The sequence below is a fragment of the Phoca vitulina genome, unplaced genomic scaffold (assembly GCF_004348235.1).
Source record: "Phoca vitulina isolate PV1807 unplaced genomic scaffold, GSC_HSeal_1.0 scaffold84, whole genome shotgun sequence".
Taxonomy (NCBI): Eukaryota; Metazoa; Chordata; class Mammalia; order Carnivora; family Phocidae; genus Phoca; species Phoca vitulina.
The window spans coordinates 5,133,983-5,161,263 of NW_022589787.1; the positions used below are offsets into that span (position 1 = coordinate 5,133,983).

At 40.3% G+C, this 27,281-nt stretch overlaps 1 protein-coding gene across 1 annotated transcript in view; it reads left to right on the forward strand.

Annotated features, from left to right (window-relative positions):
* Positions 1-272: 272 nt before the first annotated feature.
* The window catches only part of NIPA1 (NIPA magnesium transporter 1), an 81,430-nt gene continuing 54,421 nt past the window's right edge, over positions 273-27,281 (forward strand). Inside the window, exon 1 of the mRNA XM_032395390.1 lies at positions 273-435. Within this exon, the coding sequence (XP_032251281.1) occupies positions 273-435 (163 nt within the window). The remainder of the gene's footprint in view (positions 436-27,281) is intronic.

Below are 27,281 nucleotides of genomic sequence, written 5' to 3' on the forward strand. Positions count from 1 at the left end.
ACCCGGGCTTCACCCCCACTCGCCTAGCCCAGAGTTCCCCACCGCAAACTTGTCGCGGAGCCCAAGTTCCCCTCGTCCTTTTTTCCGCCTCGGCGGAACTCGGAATCCTCCCCACCCCCCACTCCGTCGCTGCCCCGCGGACGCTCAGATCCCAACCCCACCCTCCACTCTGTCCGGGTCCCGCGGATCCGCGGGTCCACCCCCCAACCCCCACCTCCGGCCCGGGCGCGCGCGGCGCGCAGGCGCAGGCGCGGAGGGCGGGCGCGGGCGGCATGGGGACTGCAGCGGCGGCAGCGGCGGCGGCCGGGGAGGGGGCGCGCAGCCCGAGCCCCGCCGCCGTGTCGCTCGGCCTGGGCGTGGCCGTCGTGTCGAGCCTGGTGAATGGGTCCACGTTCGTGCTTCAAAAAAAGGGCATCGTGCGCGCCAAGCGGCGAGGTAGGGCGGGCCGCGCGGGCTGTGCTCTGGGTCGGGGGTGGGGGTGGAGGGAACAGCCGCCGGGCGGTGGAAAGGGGAGCGGCCGCATGTTGGGGGGTGTTTGGGTCGCCGCTCAGGGCCGGGCCCAGGCAGAAGGCGGAGCACCTCGGGGGGGGGGGCGGGCTGCGCGGGCGGGAAGCTCTTCGCCCACCTGAAGCGCAGGCACGGTCGCGGCCCTGCGCCCCAGAAGCGTAACAGCCGCTGCCCTGTTTTGCCCGCCCTGGTAGTTGTGTCTCCCCCACCCTTTTTCTCCCTCCCTAGCGGCTGGAGAGGCCTTGTTCAGTTTGATAGGGTTTCTCTAGCTGACTTCTATCTTCCTTCCCAGACCCTCCCACTCCCTCTGCAGCCGCGCAGCCTACTACTAACCTGCCCTCCGGTTGGAGCCCAGGCGTCCCTGTCACCCGCACCCCTCCGCTGCTGGGGAAACCTTCCCGTTTATAGTATGCCCGAAATGGTCGAAGCGCAGTACTTGCCCAGAAGGAGCGACAGCCCTTTCGCCTTGGCTGTGGCCCCGGCCTCGAGTGCACTTGGGAGAGCAAGACCCGCTCATTTGCGCCCCCCCCCCCCGCCCCCGTCACGCTGCAGTGGCCACGCCAGTGCAGAAATAAGAACTGTGCACTAGGCAGGCCAGGGCGGGACAGGTGGGTCAAGGGGGCGCTCACTCTCAGGGTCAAGCAAGAGGTCTGTACTTTTCTTTAGCTTCTGTTCCAGGAGTCCTTGATTGAGCCACTCTGGTTTAGACTTGAGCCATCTGATTACAAGTGATCCTTAATGTGAAGAAAGCGAAGGGCAGATTTTTTTAAAAAGCAAAAAATGGACCAACTTAGTATTCCCTTGGTAGATACACCACCAAACCCCACTCCTTAGTAATGTGGAAAGTGAGAGATGTAGCATAGTTCTTTGCCAGCGTCCCTCTGTTTTAAGAGAGGTCTGAGACAGTTTACTGAATGCAAGATGTAACATGCTTTGAAACTGAAAAGAAATGCTGCTTCCAGAAGGACAGGGAATCTTGTGGTTGTTAGCCATATTTTCGTAAGAATGGTGTTAAGAGTTCTCTGGGGAAAATGAGACCACCAGGTCATGGGTTTGAGAATAAATAAACTTATTTAATAGTTCTGATTCCAGAACACAGGTGAAACTTTCTCAGAGTGTCCTGGATGGTGAGCCAGGAGTCCCTTCAGGAAAGAGATAAAGGGGCCTGTAATCTCAAATGAAAATATAAAATCATGGATATTCGTTTAAAGAATTAAACTTCGAAGTGAAAACACTGAGGTTTACATAAAATCTAAATAAAAGCAAGTATGACTTCCTTAGGATGCAGATGTGAAGACACGTCCGGCAGTGGTAGTTTTCAGGGAGCACCTATCAGTGTGAAGTGTTTGCTGTGACTCAAAAATAAACAACACATGTGCCCATGGGTAAAATGTGTGGGAGGAGAACTCCACCTCTGTGATGCTCCTTCCAAAAACAACCCCAGTCTCACTATGAGAAAAACATCAGACAAACATGAATTGAGGAACAGCCTGCAAAATATCTGACCAGTCCTTTGCTGAGGTTGTAAAGTCTGAGAGACTGTCACAGGAGTCTAAGGACACATGACAATATTAGGGAAAATCTAAGGAAGCTTTAATACAGACTTTAGTTAATAAAAAAGTTATTGAGTAAAACTAAAGTTAACACTTTAGTGTTTTAGCTCAGCTTATGTGTTTGAGGGAATTAGTGAATAAGAAAATAAGAAACAAATCAACCAGAAAAAAACCCAGCCATGATTGATACTGTTATTTATAACTACATACTATGCCTTTAAATTAATAAAAGTGAAAATGTGATATTTGCTAATTTCATACTTTCCCACTTACCACCCACTGCCACAGATTCAAGTTAGTTGGGTTGCTCATAGTGATAGAAGACAGACATATACATTTGTTTTGATAAATTTAGTTTTGATTTGTTCAACAGATATTCATGAAGCTCTTATTATGTGCTAGGCACTGTTGTAGGTATTGAGGATATGCAGTTTTAGACTCTACTCTCCCTAAAATCTTTTCCCACCTCTGCTAACAAGCGGCAGAGTTGACTATTATGAAATGCCTGAAATGGAGGAGATAGGAGGAAAGAGGTAGCTAAGAACTAGGAAGTCAAGTTCTTGCATTAAAGGAGACTGGTCAGTTTCTTACACTATAAAAACCTGTCTCACTGAAAGTTTCCTTTTTTTTTTTTTTTTAAGATTTTATTTATTTATTTGACAGAGAGAATGCACAGCAGGGGGAGCGGCAGGCAGAGGGAGAGGGAGAGGGTGAGGGAGAAGCAGACTCCCCGCTGAGCAGAGAGCCCAATGTGGGGCTCCATTCCAGACCCTGGGATCATGACCTGAGCCAAAGGCAGACTGAGCCACCCAGGCGCCCCCTGAAAGTTTCAACTTTAAACGAATTGCCACATGAGAGCATTTCTTTGGAGTTTTAGCTTCAGGAGAGGTAAGTTCTGGTCTCAGCCCTTCTACTGGGGATTTTGGGGCAAGGCTTCCTCTGTTACAAACTTTCATGAACTTTTGAAAGGGCCTTCCCAGTGAATGGAGTACCCAGATAGTCCAGGAGCATTCTCCATAACACAAGCTCATGGTGGATTGCCTGACTCCTGGGGAGCCTTTGAAGGACTCTGCGTGGGAAGAGGGAAGAGGGCACACAGATCATTTCTAGTGTTAGAACCCAGTTAAAGCAGAACTTAGTGAGAGAAACAAGGTAATCATTGGGTGTGAAAGCATTTGTGGAAGCCAGTTACAACTTTTAGAATTTTTGTGCACATAGGTGAGGATGCCCAGGGAGTCTGATGACATGAGGGCGGTATCCTGCCCTCGAGCAGGCTTTGTGGAAACAATCTCAGGAGAGTCATGTGTTTGAATTTGCTGCAGGCTTTGGAGAATTGCATAGTAAGTTACTCTATGTAGAATGCCCTAGACCAGGATGAACCAGCTGATCTTTTTAAAATCCCTTTCGTCAAAACCAGGAGATGCCATCTCCTACTCATTCGAATGGCTATTGTAAAAACAAAACAAAAAACAAAACATAAAATCACAAGTATTGGTGAGGATGTGGAGAAATTGGAACTCTTGTAAACTGTTCATGGGAATGTAAAATGGTGCAATTGCTATGAAAAACAGTATGGCGAGTCCTCAAAAGATTAAACATAGAATTACTATATGATCCAGCAATCCACTTCTGGGTATAGACCCAAAAGAAGTGAAAGCAGTGTCTTGAACAAATATTTGTACACCCATGTTTATAGCAGGAACCTAAGGACGTAGCATAGACAAAAGGTGGAAACAACCCAAATATCCATTGACAGATGAATGGATAAACAAATTGTGGCATATACATTCAAGGGAATGTTATTTAGCCTTAAAAAGATGTTAATTCTGACACAGGCTACAACATAGATCAACCTTGAGGACAATATGCTAAGTGAAATAAGCCAGTCAGAAAAGGACATACACTTTATGATTTCACTCATATGAGGTACCTAGTCAAATTCACAGACAAAGAAAGTAGGATGGAGGTGGCAGGACCCCAGGAAGCAGGGAATGGAGAGTTAGTGTTTAATGGGTACAGTGTTTCTGTTTGGGAAGATGAAAAAGTTCTGGAGATCAGTGGTGGTAATGGTTGCACAACAATGTGACTGTACTTAATGTCATAGAATCACACACTTAAAAATGTTTAAAATGGTAAATTTAATGTTATGTATATTTTACCACAATAAAAAAATCCTTTTCAGATTTCATAGTCTCCTTGCTGAGGAGTACAGCCTAAAGGTATAGTCCCACTGTTAAGACACTCAGAAGGTGAGTGAATTGTCTTTAGAGTGGAAACCGGTAATTCAGGCGTTCCACCTGCTGCCCCAAGCCTTTCTGTACATCGTTTCTGAAGGGCGCGTTTTTCCTGGCTGTGGGATATTTGTGTGCTTTCTCCTTGCCTCTCCAGCCATCTCCAGACACACGTGTTCGGCACATGTGCCTCTACACCCAGAGACAAGACAGGCACATGTTGTCTTCATCCCTGTAGCCCTTTGGTCTGTGGTTAATTTCCACTGCTTCTGTGAACCCTCCTGACCTTGCCAGATGGGGTCAGTTGCCTCTCCCATGTGTTTCCTCAGTACTAGTCCTCAACACCCTTCTGCCCCTGAAACCCATGGGATGATGTCCTGTTTACTTGTCTGTGTTCCCCTGGATCTTGGCTTGTCAAGGCAGGGCATAGCTCCTGTCCACTTGGGACGCATGTGGTGGACACTCAGTAATGCTATCTAACTGGTCAGGAGTAACTGTGGCGTGAAGAGGGTAAAACTGAACCTTATATTTCAGAGCGTTCTTCAAGTTACTTAAAGCTAACCTCATTTGTCTGTGGCCCTACTAAGTAAAGGAGGCCAGAGTTACTGCTAGATCTGAACATCTACACCTGTCTGATCTCTGTCTAGCCCTGAGGAGAGATCATCGATAAGGAACATGGTGAGAATAGTGGGAGAGTAGCTCTGCAGCCTGTACCTGGTTTAACTGATACTGTTTCCATAAGCAGAGAAGATAAAGGAGGCTTATAGAAGACCCATGGTATCCCAGACTCATGTATCTGTCAGCTTCCTGAGCCCCCCTCTCTCATTCTGTCCCTTCTGCTTTTTTTTTTTTTTTTTCTGTCCCTTCTGCTTTTTTCCCTTCCTCCATCTCTCCATGTAGTCTCTTCACATGTTGCCACCTTGGGCTTCCTTACACTGTGGTGGTCTAAGGGAAGTCAGACCCCTTACATGGTGGGTAGTTTCCCCTAGACCAAACCTCCCAGGACCATGGTGGAAGCTGTGTAGATATTTGTGGCCTGATCTGAGAAGTCTTGCAGTGCTACTTCAGCCACATTTTATTGGCCTTCTCAGGGCCAGTCCAGGTTCAGGGTGGGAGGGGAATGTATGAGGGCATGGATCCCCTGAGGTGTGATACAGAAGAAGAAGTTGAGGCATGCACCTGATATGGGACTGCTGGTGTCAGGATTTGAACCCAGCTCATGCTGATTATGAAGATCATCTATTTTACCCTGGTCCCTGTAGGAAAGGTAAGGGGGAAGATAGACAAGTTCACCTGCAGAGGATAAGACTTTTCTCTTGAGGGGATTCACAGTTTATTTGGTAATCTGATACTGAGTTATTATAAATGTGGATAATACCTGAAGACATTAGGGCAAATAATTTATTCTCGGGGAGCCTGGGTAGCTCAATCAGTTAAGCGTCCAACTCTTGATTTTGGCTTGGGTCATGCTCTCAGGGTTGTGGGATCAAGTCCCGGATGGACGCTCAGCACAGAGTCTGCTTGGGATTCTCTCTGTCCCTCTGCCCCTCGCTCTGCTCGTGCACTCTCTCTTTCTCTCTAAATAAATAAAATCTTAGAAATATAATCTATTCTCATTTTCATATGATATAAGCAAAATACCCCTTGGTCTTATTGGCCTGCTGTTGGACAGAGTATATGTTTTCCTCAAAAATATTTATAGATATAGTATAAAATATAATGCTATTTATATTTTCAATCTTTTAATTAAGTCCTTGATGAGGAAACGATCCTTTAAAAATTTTTTTTTAACTATGAGGGACTAGAAAAGACCATTCTTCACATTAAATAGGTGATGGGGATTGAAGAGGTCACTTGTTGTGATGAGCACCAGGTGATGTATGGAAGTGTTACATTGTACACCTGAGACTAATATTACATTGTATGTTAACTAACTGGAATTTGAATACAAACTGAAATACCACTTTTCAAAAAGTAATATGCACAATCCCACACTCCCTAAGCCCAAACTCCCTAATACTTCTGGGCCAGGAACTTGTGACTTTGAACTGGCCCCTAGACATTGCCTGGAACAGCCTGAAAGGCAGTGCCCTCGACCCAGGGGACAGTAGGCAGGCAGAGGGTTTGCCTTGCTTGTTCATGCCCAGTCAGAGCTCTTTGGGATGATGTAATTATTCAGCAGAGTGTGTCATGAATTCCCAGAACGTGGGCATGTCATGTTCTTTAAAAAAGCATCTTCTTCCTGACTGTAGAGTTTTTGGCCATTGTTTTAAATCTGGGAAGTACATAAAACTATGAATAGGAAAATAAAAAGTATCACCTCCTCAACTTGAGATAACTGCTGTTATATTTAGGGTGTATTTCTTCCTAATCATTTTCTTTTTTTTTCTTTAAAGATTTTATTCATTCATTTGGCAGAGAGCATAAGCAGGGGGAGCAGTAGGGAGAGGGAGAAGCAGGCTCCCTACTGAGCAAGGAGCCCGATGTGGGGCTGATCCCAGGACGTTGGGATCATGACCTGAGCTGAAGGTGGACGCTTAACTGACTGAGCCACCGAGGCGCCCCTCTTCCTAGTCACTTTCGATACTTATCTTTCAAAATAGAATTTTAATGAAAAAATTGTACATACAAAATATATCTAACACTGATCTAGGGTATAAAGTAATAAACACCACCCATCAGATATTCCAAAAATATGTATCCTTAAAATCTTTAAAAAAAACCCACTTTTTATTATGGGAAATGTCAAACACATACATAGAAAAAATAGTGTAATAGACCCCCATGGTACCTATCACTTAGCTTCAACAATCATCAGTTTGGCCAATCTTATTTCGTCTATACCTCAAGTGCCATCCCTTCACCCCCACCCCAGTGGAATTTTTTACCCAAATTTCAAGCAGAATACTATCTCATCTAGATATTTCAGTACATATCTCTTCGTTAAATAAAACCATAATATATTTATTGTACCTAAAAATTAACAATCGTTCTTTAATATTCTCATGGTCAGTGTTTAATATTCTGTGATTATCTCAAGTTTCCCTCACTTTATCTTTTAGAATCAGGATCCAGTTTTGGCCCATATATTGCTCTTAGGTAGTACAGCTCTTCATGTACTTTTTAAAAAATTTAAATTCAATTAGCCAACATAGTTTCAAATGTAGTTTTTAGTAATTCATCCTTTGCCTATAACACCCAGTGCTCATCACATCACGTGCCCTCCTTAATGCCCATCACATGTACTTTTAAAAATGGGACAGAACATACGTGAGTCTATGCTGTGTCAGTTTATATCCTGTGGTTATGCTCCATCTGTCATGAATTCATCTCATGTTGTTAAATATTCTTTGAAAAAATATTCAGTGGCTGCATAAATGTTACCATTCTCCTTTCGTAGGACATGGGTGTTTCTAGTTTCTTTGTTAATGTAATATGTTATATTGAATATCCTTGCATGTAAATCTTTGTGGGTTATTTCCTTTGGGTAGCTCCCTTGCAATAGAATTTTAAAAGTGATGTTTTTACAAACTGTATATATTTATACGTGTGTGTGTGTGTGTGTGTGTGTGTGTGTATAGCCAAATTGATTTCTAGGAATATATATGTATCATATCTATTCCATTCCCACCAGCAGTGCTTGAGAGGCATGCTCATATTTATTTATTTATTTATATTTTTTCAAAATAAAGATTTTATTTATTTATTTGACAGAGAGACACAGCAAGAGGGAACACAAGCAGGGGAGTGGGAGAGGGAGAAGCAGGCTTCCTACTGAGCAGGGAGCCCAGTGCGGGGCTCGATCCCAGGACCCTGGGGTCATGACCTGAGCCAAAGGCAGACGCTTAACGACTGAGCCACCCAGGCGCCCCATCATGCTCATATTTAAATGTAGTGGAAATACAAACATGTATGCCCAAAATTCATTTTCCGACAATTTTGGCTTATCTCTTATAGTTCCATTCTAGTAGTCATGAATGAGAGCTCATTATCCTAGATTGTTCTGTTCACGTCAGTAGAGCACACTAGTACAGGTATAAATATCTGACATCTACCTGTCATGGAAGCAGGAATCAACCACCTTGGCTTTTCTGCCTTCAGGGTGTGTCTGGGGCAGCCTCCATCTCTGTGAGGAAAAAACTGGGAGAAAAAGCTCTGCAATTATGGCAAGGAGAAACTGGATGCTCTTTAAGGGCAGAAACCATGCCTTGGGAGTCTTTTTAAGTCTTTGTATTTACTAAGGACTGTGTACCTGATGGTTCTAGTACATAGATGGGCAGAGTAAGGAAATAGAATACAACTGTTGCACTGAGCTTCCTGGAGGGAGTAGGATGAGAAAGGAGAATGTGTTAATATATACCGTATTCATTTTCCTTCTGAAACACAGAATGTCATTTTCTGAAGAAACAGAGAAACTTTATCACAGAAGTTAATGCATTATGGTCAACATTGTGTGGGCTAACCTAGAAGTTTAAATATTGTTTATAAACTATTTCTTTTAAAAAATATTGGAGTATAATTACATAGAGTAAATTGCACAAATCATAAGGGTACAGTTTGATGAGTTTTGACAAATAAATATACTTGTGTAACCGACACCCCAGTAAAGGAAATTGATTATTGCCATAACCCTAGAAAGTTCCCTCATGTCCTTTTTCTTTCTATCCTCCCCACACCAGAGTGCCCACTCTTCTGATACCTTTCTGCATAGAGTGAATTAGTTTTGCCTATTCTTGAACTTCATATAAGTGGATTCATACAGTATGTATTTTCTTACGTCTACTTTTCTTTTTTTTTGCTCAGCGTGGTTTGAAGATTCATCATCGTGTGTGTATCAGTAGTACGTTTCTTATATTGCTGAATAGTGTTCCATTGTTTGAATATAACATAATTTGCTTATTCATTCTCCTGTGATGAACATTTTGGTTGTTTCCAAATTTTTACTATTTGAATAAAGGTGCAGTGACGATATAATTCATTTTAAAACATAATGTTTTCATTTCTTTCCAGTAAATACTTTGGAGTAATAGTGTTGGATCATGGAGTAGGTATATAATTAAATTTTAAGAAACTACTAAACATTTTCCCACTATAATTGTACCATTTTACATTCTCATTAGCAATGTATGAGGGTTTCAGGTGTTCCACAGTCTCTTCAACATTTCATGTCATCACCTGTTTAATTTTAGCCTTTCTGGTGAGTGTGTAGTGGTATCTCGTGACTTTGATTTACATTTCCCTAATACCATATGATACCCAGTGTCCTTTTTTTTTTTTTTAAGATTTATTTGAGAGAGAGAGTGCACGTGCACACAAGCTAGAGGGGCAGAGGGAGAGGGAATCTCAAGCAGATTCCACGCTGAGTGTGGAGCCTGACGTGGGGCTCAATCCCACAACCCTGAGATCATGACCTGAGCTGAAAACAAGAGTGGGTTGCTTAACCGATTGCACCACCCAGGTGCCTCAATATTGAGTATCTTTTAATGAGTTTATTGGCCATTTGTATATGCTCTTTAGTGAGGTGTCTTTTAAAGAGTTTTGCCTATGTTTTATTGGATTGTATCTTTTTATTATTCATTGTATATATATTCTAGACACAAGTCCTTCGTCAGATATAGGAATTGCAGATCTTTCTCTGTGGCTTGCCTTTTCATTTTTTTAATGGTGCATTTGGAAGAACAGAAAATTTAAATGTTGATAAAGTGCAACTTTTTTTTTTAAATTTTAATTCCAGTTAACATACAGTGTTATATTAGTTTCAGGTGTACAATGTAGTGATTCAACAATTCCATAAATCACCTGATACTCATCACAAGTGCACTCCTTAATCCCCATCACCTATTTAACCTATCCCCACCCTACTCCCCTCTAAATAACCATCAGTTTGATCTCTCTAATTAAGAGTCCTGTTTCTGTAGAGCTACCGTACGACCCAGCAATTGCACTACTGGGTATTTACCCCAAAGATACAAATGTAGGGATCCGAAGGGGTACGTGCACCCCGATGTTTATAGCAGCAATGTCCACAATAGCCAAACTATGGAAAGAGCCCAGATGTCCATTGACAGATGAATGGATAAAGAAGATGTGGTGTATACACACACACACACACACACACACACACACACACACACAATGGAATATTATGCAGCCATCAAAAGGAATGAGATCTTGCCATTTGCAACGACGTGGATGGAACTGGAGGGTGTTATGCTGAGCGAAATAAGTCAATCAGAGAAAGACATGTATCATATGACCTCACTGATACGAGGAATTCTTAATCTCAGGAAACAAACTGAGGGTTACTGGAGTGGTGGGGTTGGGAGGGATGGGGTGGCTGCGTGATAGACACTGGGGAGGGTATGTGCTATGGTGAGCACTGTGAATTGTGTAAGACTGTTGAATCACAGATCTGTACCTCTGAAACGAATAATACATTATATGTTAAAAAAAAAAAAGATAGCAGGAAGGGTAAAATGAAGGGGGGGGAATTGGAGGGGGAGACGAACCACAAGAGACTGTGGACTCTGAGAAACAAACTGAGGGTTCTAGAAGGGAGGGGGGTGGGGGGATGGGTTAGCCTGGTGATGGGTATTAAAGAGGGCACATACTGCATGGAGCACTGGGTGTTATACGCAAACAATCATGGCACACTACATCAGAAACTAATGATGTAATATATGGTGATTAACATAACATAATAAAAAAAAAAGGAAAAAAAAAGAGTCCTGTTTCTTGATTTGTCTCTCCTTCCCCCTGCCTTTGCTTGTTTTGTTTCTTAAATTCTACATATGAGTGACATCATATGGTATTTATCTTTCTCTGACTGGCTTATTTCACTTAGCATTATAATCTCTAGCTCTATCCGTGTTGTTGCCAATGGCAAGATTTCATTCTTTTTAATGGCTAAATAATAATTCCATTGTATATATATACCACATCTTCTTTATCCACTCATCTGTTGGTGGACATTTGGGCTGCTTCCATATCTTGGCTATTGCAAATAATGCTGCTGTACACATAGGGATGCATGTACTCTTTGAACTAGTGTTTTTGTATTCTTTGGGTAAATACCTGGTAGTGCAATTGCTGGGTCATAGGGTAGCTCTATTTTTAACTTTTTGAAGAACCTCCATACTGTTTCCTATAGTGGCTGCACCAATTTGCGTTGCCACCAATGTACACAAGTGTTCCTTTTTCTCCACATCCTCACCAAAACCTGTTTCTTGTGTTGTTGGTTTTAGCCATTCTGACAGGTGTGAGGTGATATCTTATTGTCGTTTTGATTTGCATTTCTCTGATGTAAGTGATGATGAACATCTTATTCTTGTGTCTGTTGGCAATCTGTATGTCTTTGGAGAAATGTCTGTTCATGTCTTCTGCCCATTTTTATTTTTTATTTTTATTATTATTTTTTAAATATTTTTATTTATTTATTTGACAGAGAGAGACACAGTGAGAGGGAACACAAGCAGGGGAAGTGGGGGAGGGAGAAGCAGGCTTCCCGCAGAGCAGGGAGCCTGATGCGGGGCTCGATCCCAGGATCTTGGGATCATGACCTGAGCTGGAGGCAGACCCTTAATGACTGAGCCACCCAGGTGCCCCATGCCCATTTTTAAATTAGATTATTTGTTTTCTGGGTATTGAGTTTTAGTAGTTCTTTTTTTTTGTTAAGATTTTATTTTTAAGTAATCTCTACACCCAATGTGGGGCTTGAACCCACGACCCCAAGATCGAGAGTCACATGCTCCACCAACTGAGCCAGCCAGGTGCCCAAGTTTTATAAGTTCTTTATATATTGTGGATGCTAACCTTTTATCAGATATGTCATTTGCAAAAATCTTTTCCCATTCCGTAGGTTGCCTTTTAGTTTTGTTGATTGTTTGCTGTGCACACGCTTTTTATTTTGATGAATCTCAGTAGTTTATTTTTGCTTTTGTTTCCCTTGCCACAGAAGACAAGTCTAGAAAGAAGTTGCTGTGGCCGATGTCAGAGAGTATACTTCTTGTGTTCTCTGTTAGGATTTTTATGATTTTACGTCTCACATTTAAGTCTCTAATCCATTTTCAGTTTTTTGTGTGTGTATGGTGTAAAAAAGTGGTCCATTTTCATTCTTTTGCATGTTGCTGTCTAGTATTCCCAACACCATTTGTTGAAGAGACAGTCTTTTTTTCATTGCATGTTCCTTCCTGCTTTGTTGAACGAAGATTGACCATATAATTGGGGGTTCATTTCTGGGTTTTCTATTCTGTTGATCTATGTGTCTTTTTTGTGCCAGTACCGTATTGTGTTGATTATATTACAGTTTTGTAATATAACTTGAAGTCCGGAATTGTGATGCCTCCAGCTTTACATTTTTCCTTCAAGATTGCTTTGGCTATTTGGGGTCTTTTGTGGTTCCATACAAATTTTAGGATTGTTTGTTCTAGCTCTGTGAAAAATACTGTTGGTATTTGGATAGGGATTGCATGAAATGTATAGATTGCTTTGGGTATTATAAGCATTTTAACAATATTTGTTCTTCTAATCCATGAATGTGGAATGTTTTTCCATTTCTTTGTGTCATCTTCAATTTCTTTTATCAGTGTTTAACAAAACTGTTCAGAGTACAGGTCTTTCACCTCTTACATTAGTTTTATTCCTAGGTATCTTATTGTTTTTGGTACAATTGTAAATGGGAGTGATTCCTTAATTTCTCTTTCTGCTGCTTCATTATTGGTATATAGAAATGCAGCAGACTTCCGTATGTTGATTTTGTGTCCTGTGACTTTGCTGAAGTCACGTATACAGTTCTAGCAATTTTTTGGTGGAGTCTTTCAGGTTTTCTATATAGAGTATCATGTCATCCACAAATAGTGAAAGTTTTTCTTCTTCCTTGCCAATTTGGATGCCTTTTCTTTCTTTTTGGATGCTGTGGCAAGGACTTCATACTATGTTAAATAACAGTGGTGAGAGTGGGCATCTCTGTTTTGTTCCTGACCGTAGAGGAAAAGCACTCAGTTTTTCCCATTGAAGATGATATTAGCTGTGGGTTTTTCATAGATGGCCTTTATTATGTTGAAGTATGTTCCCTCTGTCCCTACTTTGTTGAGGGTTTTTATCATGAATGGATGTTGTACTTTGTCAAATGCTTTTTCTGCATCTATTGAAAAGATCATAGGGTTTTTATCCTTTCTTTTATTAATGTGGTGTATCACGTTGATTGATTTGAGAATATTGAACCACACTTACAACCCAGGAATAAATCTCTCACTCGATTGTGTTGAATAATTCTTTTAATGTGGGGCACCTGGGTGGCTCAGTCGTTAAGTGTCTGCCTTCGGCTCAGGTCATGATCCCAGGGTCCGGGGATCGACCCCTGCATCGGGCTCCCTGCTCAGCAGGAAGCCTGCTTTTCCCTCCCCCACTCCTCCTGCTTGTGTTCCCTCTCTTGCTGTCTCTCTCTCTGTCAAATAAATAAATAAAAATCTTTAAAATAAAAAAAGTCTTTTAATGTATTGTTGGACTGGGTTTGCTAACATTTTGTTGAGGATTTTTGCATCTATGTTCATCAGGGATATTGGCCTATTTTTCTCTTTCTCAGTGGTACCCTGTTTTGGTATCAGGGTAATGCTGGCCACATATAATTAATTGGAATTTGGAAGTTTTTCTTCCTTTTCCTTTTTTGGAATAGTTTGAGAAGAATTGGCTTTAACTCCTCTTTAAATGCTTGGTAGAATTCACCTGTGAAGGCATCTGGCCCTGTACTTTTGTTTGCTGGGACATTTTTGTTTTTTTTTTTTAAAGATTTTATTTATTTGACAGAGACACAGCGAAAGAGGGAACACAAGCAGGGGGTAGTGGGAGAGGGAGAAGCAGGCTTCCTGCAGAGCAGGAAGCCCAATGCGGGGCTCGATCCCAGGATCCTGGGATCATGACCTGAGCTGAAGGCAGACGCTTAACGACTGAGCCACCCAGGTTCCCCGCTGGGACATTTTTGATTAATGGTTCAATTTCTTTCCTGATTATCAGTCGGTTCAAATTTTCTGTTTCTTCCTGTTGCAGTTTTTGTAGTTTATATGTTCCTAGGAATTTATCCTTTTCTTCTAGGTTGTCTAATCTGTTGGCATATAGTTTTTCATAATATTTTCTTATGATTGTATTTCTGTGGTGTTGGTTGTTATTTCTCCTCTCTCGTTTGTGATATTATTTTTTTAGTCTTTGTCTTTTTCTTGGTAAGTCTAGCTAGAGGTTTATCAGTTCTATTGATATTTTCAAAGAGCCAGTTCAATCATCTGTTTCTATTGTTTTCATTGATCTGTTCTATTTTTTTTTTTTTTTTTTTGTTTTTGTTTTATTTTTTTTTTCCCTGATCTTTATTATTTCCTTCCTTCTGCTGGTTTTAGGTTTTGGTTGTCATTCTTTTTCTAGCTCTGTTAGGTGCTAGAAAGGTTAGGTTGTTTTTTTGAGATTTTTCTTGCTTCTTAAGGTAGGCCTGTATTGCTATAAACTTCCCCTCTTAGAACCGCTTGCTGCATCTCAAAGGTATTGGACTGTTGTGTTATCATTTTCATTTGTTTCCATGTACTTTTTAATTTCTTCTTCGATTTCCTGTCTGACCCTTTCATTGTTTAGTAGCATGTTATTTAACCCCATGTATCTTTGGTGTTTCCAAATTTTTTCTTGTGGTTGACTTCTAGTTTCATAGCATTGTGGTCAGAAAAGATGCATGGTATGACTTTGATCTTCTTGAATTTGTCACAGTTTGTTTTGTTGGCTAATATGTGATTTATTCTAGAGAATGTTCCATGTGCATTTGAAAAGAATGTGTGTTCTGTTTTAGGATGCAGTATTCTGAATATATCTGTTAAATCCAAACCTTCCAGTATGTCATTCAAACCATTTTTTCCTTGATTTTCTCTTTAGATTTTCTCTTTCTCTGTCTATTGATGTAAGTGGGATATTAAAGTCCCCTACTATTATTGTATTATTATCAATTAGTTCCTTTATGTTTGTTATTGACTGTTTTATATATTTGGGTGCTCCCGTGTGAAGTGCATAAATATTTACAATTGTTGTATATTCTTGTTGGATTGTCTTTAGTATTCTATAGTGTCCTTCTTTGTTTCTTGTTATAGCCTTTGTTTTAAAGTCTATTTTGTCCAATATAAGTATTCTTTGCACATTTTCTTTTGACATCCATTTGCATGATAGATGTTTCTCCATCCCCTCACTTTCAGTCAGCAGGTGTCTTTACATCTGAAATGAGTCTCTCTCCCATATAGATGGGTGTTGTTTTTTTATCTATTATATCACCCTATGTCTCTGATTGAAGCATTCAGTTCATTTACATTCAAAGTAATTATTGATAGATATATATTTGTTGTTTTATTATTTGTTTTATGGTTGTTTCTGAAGATTTTCTCTGATCTCTTGTTCTCTTTCAAGGTTTGCTGATTTTTTTTAGTGATATATTTTCTTTCTGTTTATTCTTTGCCTGTTTGTTAATGGCTTTTGATATATGGTTACCTTTAGGTTTGTATATAACCTCTTGTGCTTATAGCAGTGTATATTAAGTTGATGGTCGTTTAAGTTTGAACCCATCATTACTCTTCTCCTCCCCATGTTTTAGCTATTTGTTATTATATATCTTTTTTTTTGTGAGTTCTTTGATTTTTTACAGAAACATTCATTTTTACTGCTTTTATGGTTTCTATCTCTATACTGTCACTTTTGGTCTCTCCTTTCCAGTCAAAGAGTCCCCTTTAATATTTCTTGCGGAGCTGGTTTAATGATCACAGACTCCTTTAGTTTTTGTTTGTATGGGAAAATCTTTATCCCTCCTTTATTGTGAATGATAGCCTTGCTGGATAGACTATTCTTGGTTGCAGATTTTCCCCATTCATCACTTTGAATATATTATGCGACTCTCTTCTGGCTTGCAAAGTTTTTGCTGAAGAATCCCCTGCTAGCTTTATGGGTTTTCCCATGTAAGTTATTGTCTTTTGTTTTACACTTAAAATGTTTTTCTTTTTCATTATATTTTACCAATTTAATTACAATATGTCTTGGTGTGGATCTGCTTTTGTTGATTTTGTAGGTGTTTCTCTGTGCCTCCTGGATCTGGATATTTTTTCTTTCCCCAGCTTAGGAAAGTTTTCAGCTATTATTTCTTCAATTACATTTTCTGCTCCCTTTTTTCTCTCTTTTTCTGGGACTGACGTAATACAAATGTTATTACATTTGATGGAGTCACAGAGTTCCCTAAGTCTATTCTCATTTTGCATAATTCTTTTTTCTTTCTTTTTTTTCAGCTGATTAATTTCCATTACTCTGTCTCCTAGGTCACTAATTCATTCCGTTAAGCTTGTTTCTCATTTCGTTTATTGAGCCCTTTATCTCTGCTATGTTATCTTTTTTCAATTTTTTTTTTAATTTAAATTTTGTTAGTTAACACATAGTGCAATATTGGTTTCTGGAGTAGAATTCAGTGATTCATCACTGAACACCCAGTGCTTATCACAACAAGTGCTCTCTTTAATACCCATCACCCATCTGGCCCATCCCCCCCCCCCACCTCCCTCCATGAACCCTCAGTTTGTTCCCTGTCGTTAAGAGTCACTTATGACTTTTCTTTTCCCCCTTCCAATATGTTCATCTGTTTTCTTTCTTAAATTCCACATATCCTTGAGATCAAATGGTATTTGTCTTTCTCAGCCTGACTTATTTCATAGTCTGCTATGTTATGCCTTATTTCTGTGTTAAGGGTCTCACTCATGTCTTCCACTCTTTGCTCAAGTCCAGTGAGTATCCTTACGATCGTTATTTTAAATTCTTTTATCAGGCTAGTTACTTATGTCTGTTTTACTTAGATCTCTGGCCATGACTTGTCCTGTTCTTTCATTTGGGATAAATTCCTCTGTCTTCTCATTTTGTCTGAGTCTCTGTGCATCTCCTGGTCTTGAAAGTAGTGATCTTATGAAGACTAGGCCATGTAGTGCCCTGCAGTGTGGTGTCCTCTGTCGCCCAGGGCCTGGCACTTCCAGGAGTATCTCCAGTGTGTGCTGTATGTGTTCTGCTGTTTTGTCCTAGCTGCTTTATCATTTAGGCCAGTCATCTGCAGAGGCTGTCTTTGCCTTTTGTGGGCAGTGTTGGGTCCCTGGCCTGAATGTGGCACATTTTCATTAGGTGTGCTCTGGTCTGTTCGTGAAATGAGACCTGTCACCACCATCACCTAAACCGAGGCTCTGCAAAACCTCCCAGGTCGTGGAGGCACAGTGTGAGCAGGGGTTTGGGCTGGTCTTCTGGGGGTGGGGACCTGCTGTGCTGGGACTGAGGCAAGGGTGACTGAGAGGGGTGGTTCCAGCAGAGTGTGTGTGTGGGGGTGGGGCTTGGTGTAAGCACGTTAGGTAGTTTCAGTGCTGTGCTGGTTCCTGCAGGTGGCCCTGTGCTTATGAGAGGCAGGGGAGGGAAATGGCACCAGCCAGTTGCTTTGTTCTTGGAGGGGTCTCTCTGTGAACACTGACTTTCCAGGACGAGCTCTGAAAGGAGTGAATAATCTTCCCACTGTGTGCCCTAGGCGCTCTTCAGATTGCTTGTTTCCACACTGTATGTCCAGGGGTTGTTGCCTGCCTTCTCTCTAAGACCAGCAGGATGCCCTCTGGTCTCTATCCTGGCCAAGTCTGATGACTTTTAAAACCAGGTTTTAAGCCTGGCTAGTTGCCAGAACTCAAGAAATTTGGCCCCTCTTGCTTTCCAAGCCAATTGCTATGGGGATTTGTTTTCCCTGAGGGCTCCCCTATATGCTAGCCTGTCTCTCACCCTTCTCCATGACTGTGGCTTTCTCTCCACCACAGTGGCCACGGTTTCTCTCCCAAACCATGTCTCTGCACTTCTTTTCAGTGATGTGGCGTCTTCTCTACATTTAGTGTGGAGTTTATTCTGCCAGTCTTTAGGTCAATTTCTGGGGGTATTTAGGATGGTAGGATAGTTATCTAGTTGTATTCGTGGGATGAGGGGAACCTAGGGTCCTACTCTGCCACCATCTTCCAACCTCTGTAGCTTTTTTTGTTTCTTCTATGTCATTGATGCTTTTTGATTTGATTTTTGCCTAAGAAATCTTTGTTTCTCCTCAGCCATGGTGGTATCCTCCTGTGCTTTCCTCTAGTAGTTTATAGCTTTATCTTTTACCTTTAGGTCTGTAAACTATCTTGAGTTAACTTTCGTCCATAGGTGAGGCATGAATCAAGGTTCAGTATTTTCCCAACGAATATCCAGTTGATGCAGCACCATTTATTACAGAGACTTCCCCATTGAATTATACTGCTGCTTCAGTCTGTGATTTGACTGTACATGTGTAGGTCTCTTTCAGAACTCTGTTCTGTTTCATTGTATATGTCTATCCTTATGCCAGTACCACACTGTCTTGATTATGTAGTTTTATAGTAAATCTTAAAGTCAGATGGTATAAGTCCTACAACTTTGTTTCTTTTTCAAGACTGCCCAACTATTTCTTTAGGAAAATAAGTTCTACATATTTAATAATTGATGTACAAAAGGACTTCAAGTACTAAATCCATGTATAAATCTGAATACTAGTGCTCAGATTGATTTTATTTATTTTTTTATTTTTTTATTTTTTAAAGATTTTATTTATTTATTTGACAGAGACAGAGATAGCGAGAGCAGGAACACAAGCAGCGGGAGTGGGAGAGGGAGAAGCAGGCTTCCCCTCGAGGAGGGAGCCCGATGTGGGACTCGATCCCAGGACCCTGGGATCATGACCTGAGCCGAAGGCAGACGCTTAATGACTGAGCCACCCAGGCACCCCTCAGATTGATTTTAATTAATACACTCATCTAGGTATGTTGGTGTTTGGAAAGAAAATTTCTTTATTCTTAGTCCTTTTTAAAGAACTCTGAAAACTGTGGCATATTTTTACACATTTTTTGAAGTAAAGGCATTACTTAATTAGTAAAGGACATAGTGATGGACTCTAGCTTTGCTGTTTGCAGCAACTTCTGTTATTGCTGTAGGAGCACATATGAATTGAAGGAGTTTTTCTGTGGTATAATCCAGAAGGTAAATAAACTAGATGGCTATCTCTAATTTTGTGCTATAAGGTCATATCTTAAGGATATTTCTGTTGCACTTACATAACTAAATGGAAGGTTTTAAAAGCCACAAGTCCATGGTTGGACAGTGTCCCTGCCAATTGATGTTATCATCCTGACAAGTCTCTTTTGTATTTGCACAGCATTTCTTTGTTTTATAGTTCAACTGTCATAAACAGCCATTCAGCCCCCAGTTAGCACCCAAGTTTTCCAATGTGAGACAAAAACCCATACAACTTAGGTATTGGTACCTCCTGCAGCCCATACCTAAGGAGTGAAGGGTAGAGGACACATGAGTGTAGTCAAACAGACAAACAAAATCCTCCCAATGTTCTACAATTCTGTTACTCTCTGTTCTTGCTGAGCCCAGAGGACTTGAAGTGTCCTGGGCATCAGCTGGGAAAAGGAGTGTGGGTGTAGGCTTGAATGAGTGCCTCCTGAGGTTATCTGGTGAGTGACTTTAGGATCTTTAGGTACAGTGATGTTTGAAGATGAAACTGTGGAAACCAACTGGGCTTAGAACATAAGAGAAAAATATCTATTCATGACAGGGACTAAGGGCTATTATGGAATGCAAGCACCCAGGAGCTCATGGCTGCAGAAGGAGGAAGGAACCTGAGGTAGCCAGCTCAGTGAGGAGGCTGTGGATGGGTAAGCAGAGCCATGGACCTCCTTCAAGGCAGAGCACAAGGGATGCTACTGGTTTGAGGCCTTTGGGGACCACCTGGAGGAGCTTCACATTGGTCTGTAGTAAGGGGTGTGGGACAGGTATCCAGATAGAAAATCTGACTTATTAATATCCATGGAAGCAGAAAAATTGTGCCTAATGGCTTAAAATGTGAGGGTGATCTAAACAGCTTTTGGATTTCAGCAAATACAAGCTCTTCCTGGGGTGTGTGAGTGGAAGGACTAGAAGATTTGGAGCTGATTTGTACCCTTTGACAAAAGGGTGACCAGAAGCTTGTCATTTCCCCATCCCTTGGTACCTGGTATCCCAGGTTTCTCCCCATTTTAGTAACGCATTTTTTTTTCTAACCTCCAAATGCATGTGCTGTATAGTGGTCAATGGTGCTGGGAAATGTAGCAGTGAAAGAGGGTCTCATTGCATTGGCCACTGGCATCCTTGGACCAGTTTTCACTTCAGGAGTGTCATTCACACTCCAGCTACTGCTGTGGCAGCAATCCCTGACTCCATAAGCACTGATGACCAAACTATATTCATTACAGTAAAAGGAGTTGCTGTTCCCTGTCCCCAACATTCTATGTTTCCCCACTAGGAAAGATTGTGAGTGATTCCTTGATTTTAAAGGCCCTAAAATCTTTTTATATCATATACAGAACTTTAAAAAGTTATTGAGTAGATTATTATGTTCATCTGCCATAAAAATGAACTTTAAGATGTTGTAGAATGATACACATTTACAATTTTTTAAATTAATGAATATTTACTTATACACAAAAGAGAACTGGGGTGATTATACTAATGTGAAACAAAATAGATTTTTAAGACAAAAATTGTTATTGGAAACAAAGGACATTTTATAACAATGAAATGGTCCATCTATCAGGATGATGTAATGATTATAAATCAATATGTACCTAACAACAGAGTCTCAAAATACATTAAACAAAACTAACATAATAAAGAAATAGAAAATTAAGTAGTAGTAGTTGGAGACTTCAGTACCCTACTTTTAAAAATGTATTTAGTCAGTTATACTGCCTAGTTTTTCTATAGAAAAACTAGGCAGAAGATCAACAAGGAATAGACTTGAATGACACTATAAACCAACCAATGTTTAATATTTTAATTATTACATTTGGATTTATGTATGCCATTTACTCTTTGTTGTATTTGTCTCATATACTTTCTGTTTGTATACTCATTTATTGTTTTATTTGCATAAAGTGAAATTTTCTATTATAACATTTTATTAATTCCTTTAGTCATTTTTCACTATATATATATATTTTTTTAATTTTTTTATTGTTATGTTAATCCCCATACATTACATCATTAGTTTTAGATATAGTGTTCCATGATTCATTGTTTGTGCATAACACCCAGTGCTCCATGCAGAACGTGCCCTCCTCAATACCCATCACCAGGCTAACCCATCCTCCCAACCCCCTCCCCTCTAGAACCCTCAGTTTGTTTTTCAGAGTCCATCGTCTCTCATGGTTCTTCTCCCCCTCCGATTTCTCCCCCTTCATTCTTCCCCTCCTGCTACATTCCTCTTCTTCTTTTTTTCTTTCTTAACATATATTGCATTATTTGTTTCAGAGGTACAGATCTGAGATTCAACAGTCTTGCACAATTCACAGCGCTTACCAGAACACATACCCTCCCCAGTGTCCATCACCCAGTCACCCCATCCCTCCCACCCCACCCCCCACTCCAGCAACCCTCAGTTTGTTTCCTGAGATTAAGAATTCCTCATATCAGTGAGGTCATATGATACATGTCTTTCTCTGTTTGACTTATTTCGCTCAGCATAATACCCTCCAGTTCCATCCACGTCGTTGCAAATGGCAAGATCTTATTCCTTTTGATGGCTGCATAATATTCCATTGTATATATATACCACATCTTCTTTATCCATTCATCTGTTGATGGACATCTTGGCTCTTTCCACAGTTTGGCTATTGTGGACATTGCTGCTATAAACATCGGGGTGCACGTAGCCTTTCGGGTCCCTACTTTTGTATCTTTGGGGTAAATACCCAGTAGTGCAATTGCTGGATCATATGGTAGCTCTATTTTCAACTTTTTGAGGAACCTCCATACTGTTTTCCAGAGTGGCTGCACCAGCTTGCATTCCCACCAACAGTGTAGGAGGGTTCCCCTTTCTCCGCATCCTCGCCAACATCTGTCATTTCCTGACTTGTTAATTTTAGCCATTCTGACTGGTGTGAGGTGGTATCTCATTGAGGTTTTGATTTGGATTTCCCTGATGCCGAGCGATATTGAACACTTTTTCATGTGTCTGTTGGCCATTTGGATGTCTTCTTTGGAAAAATGTCTGTTCATGTCTTCTGCCCATTTCTTGATTGGATTCTTTGTTCTTTTGGTGTTGAGTTTGATGAGTTCTTTATAGATTTTGGATACTAGCCCTTTATCTGATATGTCATTTGCAAATATCTTCTCCCATTCTGTCAGTTGTCTTTTGGTTTTGTTGACTGTTTCCTTTGCTTTGCAAAAGCTTTTTATCTTGATGAAGTCCCAATAGTTCATTTTTGCCCTTGCTTCCCTTGCCTTTGGCGATGTTTCTAGGAAGAAGTTGCTGCGGCTGAGGTCGAAGAGGTTGCTGCCTGTGTTCTCCTTTAGGATTTTGATGGACTCCTGTCTCACATTGAGGTCTTTCAACCATTTGGAGTCTATTTTTGTGTGTGGTGTAAGGAAATGGTCCAGTTTCATTCTTCTGCATGTGGCTGTCCAGTTTTCCCAACACCATTTGTTGAAGAGACTGTCTTTTTTCCATTGGACATTCTTTCCTGCTTTGTCAAAGATTAGTTGACCATAGAGTTGAGGGTCCATTTCTGGGCTCTCTATTCTGTTCCATTGATCTATGTGTCTGTTTTTGTGCCAGTACCATACTGTCTTGATGATGACAGCTTTGTAGTAGAGCTGGAAGTCCGGAATTGTGATGCCGCCAGCTTTGCTTTTCTTTTTCAACATTCCTCTGGCTATGCGGGATCTTTTCTGGTTCCATACAAATTTTAGGATTATTTGTTCCATTTCTTTGAAGAAAGTGGATGGTATTTTGATGGGGATTGCATTGAATGTGTAGATTGCTCTAGGTAGGATTGACATCTTCACAATATTTGTTCTTCCAATCCATGAGCATGGAATGTTTTTCCATTTCTTTGTGTCTTCCTCAATTTCTTTCATGAGTATTTTATAGTTTTCTGAGTACAGATCCTTTGCCTCTTTGGTTAGATTTATTCCTAGGTATCTTATGGTTTTGGGTGCAATTGTAAATGGGATCGACTCCTTAATTTCTCTTTCTTCTGACTTGTTGTTGGTGTATAGGAATGCCACTGACTTCTGTGCATTGATTTTATATCCTGCCACTTTACTGAATTCCTGTATGAGTTCTAGCAATTTTGGGGTGGAGTCTTTGGGATTTTCCACATAAAGTATCATATCATCTGCAAAGAGTGAGAGTTTGACTTCTTCTTTGCCGATTTGGATGCCTTTGATTTCTTTTTGTTGTCTGATTGCTGTGGCTAGGACTTCCAATACTATGTTGAATAGCAGTGGTGATAGTGGACATCCCTGCCGCGTTCCTGACCTTAGGGGGAAAGCTCTCAGTTTTTCCCCATTGAGAATGATATTCGCTGTAGGTTTTTCATAGATGGCTTTTATGATATTGAGGTATGTACCCTCTATCCCTATACTCTGAAGAGTTTTGATCAAGAAAGGATGCTGTACTTTGTCAAATGCTTTTTCTGCATCTATTGAGAGGATCATATGATTCTTGTTCTTTCTTTTGTTAATGTATTGTATCACGTTGATTGATTTGCGGATGTTGAACCAACCTTGCAGCCCAGGGATAAATCCCACTTGGTCGTGGTGAATAATCCTTTTAATGTACTTTTGGATCCTATTGGCTAGTATTTTGGTGAGAATTTTTGCATCCATGTTCATCAGGGATATTGGTCTGTAATTCTCCTTTTTGATGGGGTCTTTGTCTGGTTTTGGGATCAAGGTAATGCTGGCCTCATAAAATGAGTTTGGAAGTTTTCCTTCCATTTCTATTTTTTGGAACAGTTTCAGAAGGATAGGTATTAATTCTTCTTGAAATGTTTGGTAGAATTCCCCTGGGAAGCCATCTGGCCCTGGGCTTTTGTGTTTTGGGAGATTTTTGATGACTGCTTCTATTTCCTTAGTGGTTATAGGTCTGTTCAGGTGTTCTATTTCCTCCTGGTTCAGTTTTGGTAGTTGATACATCTCTAGGAATGCATCCATTTCTTCCAGGTTATCTAATTTGCTGGCATAGAGTTGCTCATAATATGTTCTTATAATTGTTTGTATTTCTTTGGTGTTGGTTGTGATTTCTCCTCTTTCATTCATGATTTTGTTGATTTGGGTCATTTCTCTTTTCTTTTTGATAAGTCTGGCCAGGGGCTTATCAATCTTGTTAATTCTTTCAAAGAACCAGCTCCTAGTTTCGTTGATCTGTTCTACTGTTCTTTTGGTTTCTATTTCATTGATTTCTGCTCTGATCTTTATTATTTCTCTTCTCCTGCTGGGTTTAGGCTTTATTTGCTGTTCTTTCTCCAGCTCCTTTAGGTGTAGGGTTAGGTTGTGTACTTGAGACCTTTCTTGTTCCTTGAGAAAGGCTTGTATTGCTATATACTTTCCTCTTAGGACTGCCTTTGCTGTATCCCAAAGATTTTGAATAGTTGTGTTTTCATTTTCATTGGTTTCCATGAATTTTTTTAATTCTTCTTTAATTTCCTGGTTGACCCATTCGTTCTTCAGTAGGATGCTCTTTAGCCTCCATGTATTTGAGTTCTTTCCGACTTTCCTCTTGTGATTGAGTTCTAGTTTCAAAGCATTGTGGTCTGAAAATATGCAGGGAATGATCCCAATCTTCTGGTACCGGTTGAGACCTGATTTATGACCTAGGATGTGATCTATTCTGGAGAATGTTCCATGGGCACTAGAGAAGAATGTGTATTCCGTTGCTTTGGGATGGAATGTTCTGAATATGTCTGCGAAGTCCATTTGGTCCAGTGTGTCATTTAAAGTCTTTATTTCCTTATTGATCTTTTGCTTAGACGATCTGTCCATTTCAGTGAGGGGGGTGTTAAAGTCCCCCACTATTATTGTATTGTTGTCAATGTGTTTCTTTGCTTTTGTTATTAATTGCCTTATATAATTGGCTGCTCCCATGTTAGGGGCATAGATATTTACAATTGTTAGATCTTCTTGTTGGATAGACCCTTTAAGTATGATATAGTGTCCTTCCTCATCTCTTATTACAGTCTTTGGTTTAAAATCTAATTTGTCTGATATAAGGATTGCCACCCCAGCTTTCTTTTGGTGTCCATTAGCATGGTAAATGGTTTTCCACCCCCTCACTTTCAATCTGGGGGTGTGTTTGGGTCTAAAATGAGTCTCTTGCAGACAGCATATCGATGGGTCTTGTTTTTTAATCCAATCTGATAGCCTGTGTCTTTTGATTGGGGCATTTAGCCCATTTACATTCAGGGTAACTATTGAAAGATAGGAATTCAGTGCCATTGTACTGCCTGTAAAGTGACTGTTACTGTATATTGTTTGTGTTCCTTTCTGGTCTATGTTGCTTTTAGGCTCTCTCTTTGCTTAGAGGACCCCTTTCAATATTTGTTGTAGGGCTGGTTTCGTGTTTGCAAATTCCTTTAGTTTTTGTTTGTCCTGGAAGCTTTTTATCTCTCCTTCAATTTTCAATGACAGCCTAGCTGGATATAGTATTCTTGGCTGCATATTTTTCTCATTTAGTGCTCTGAATATGTCCTGCCAGTCCTTTCTGGCCTGCCAGGTCTCTGTGGATAGGTCTGTTGCCAATCTAATGTTTCTACCATTGTAGGTTACATATCTCTTCTCCCGAGCTGCTTTCAGGATTTTCTCTTTGTCTCTGAGACTCGTAAGTTTTACTATTAGATGTCGGGGTGTTGACCTATTTTTATTGATTTTGAGAGGGGTTCTCTGTGCTTCCTGGATTTTGATGCCTGTTTCCTTCCCCAAATTAGGGAAGTTCTCTGCTATAATTTGCTCCATTATACCTTCTGCCCCTCTCTCTCTTTCTTCTTCTTCTGGGATCCCAATTATTCTAATGTTGTTTCGTCTTATGGTATCGTTTATCTCTCGAATTCTGCCCTCGTGATCCAGTAGTTGTTTATCTCTCTTTTTCTCAGCTTCTTTATTTTCCATCATTTGGTCTTCTCACTGATTCTTTCTTCTGCCTCATTTATCCTAGCAGTTAGCGCCCCCATATTTGATTGCACCTCATTGATAGCCTTTTTGATTTCTACTTGGTTAGATTTTAGTTCTTTTACTTCTCCAGAAAGGGTTTCTCTAATAACTTCCATGTTTTTTTCAAGCCCAGCTAGTATCTTTAAAGTGATGATTCTGAACTCTAGATCTGACATCGTACTAATGTCCGTATTGAGTAGGTCCCTGGCAGTCGGTACTACCTCTTGTTCTTTTTGTTGAGGTGATTTTTTCCGTCTTGTCATTTTGTGCAGAGCAGAATAGATTAATGAGAGAACAAAATGCTAGCAGGGTAACAACGTCCCCAGAAAATATACTCTAAACAAATCAGAAAAGACCTGAAGCAGTGGGAAAAGAAAGGGAAAGAGAGAAAAAAGAAAAGGAAATAAAAAAAGAAAAAAGAAAAAGATAAAGATAAAAGCAAACAAAAGCAGAACAAAACAAAACAAAACAAAAACAGAATGTGATCAAATATGATCAGGCTGGATTATAGATCAGTGCCACACACTAGATTTTGGGTGTATTTTGGTCTGTTAAAAGAAAGTCCCTCCCAAAATTTTAAAGAAAGAAAAACTTGTATATGTACAAAAATAAGGGTTGATATGATGAAGGGATGGAATATGACTGTAAAGATGGAAATTATAAAAAATTTTTTTAAAAAAGGATTTGATAAGTTGTTTGAAAAAAGAAAGAAGAGGATTAAAAAAAAAAAAAGAGAGAGAGAATGTGATCAGGCAGGGGAGTAGAAAAAAACCATACACTAGAGATTTAGATTATATTTTGATCTGTTAGAAGAAACTATCTCAAGATTTTAAAGAGAGAACAACTTATCTATATATGCCAAAAATATGGGTAACTACTATGAAGGGATAGAATATGACTTTAAAAATGAAAAATAAAAATGTTTTTTTTTTTT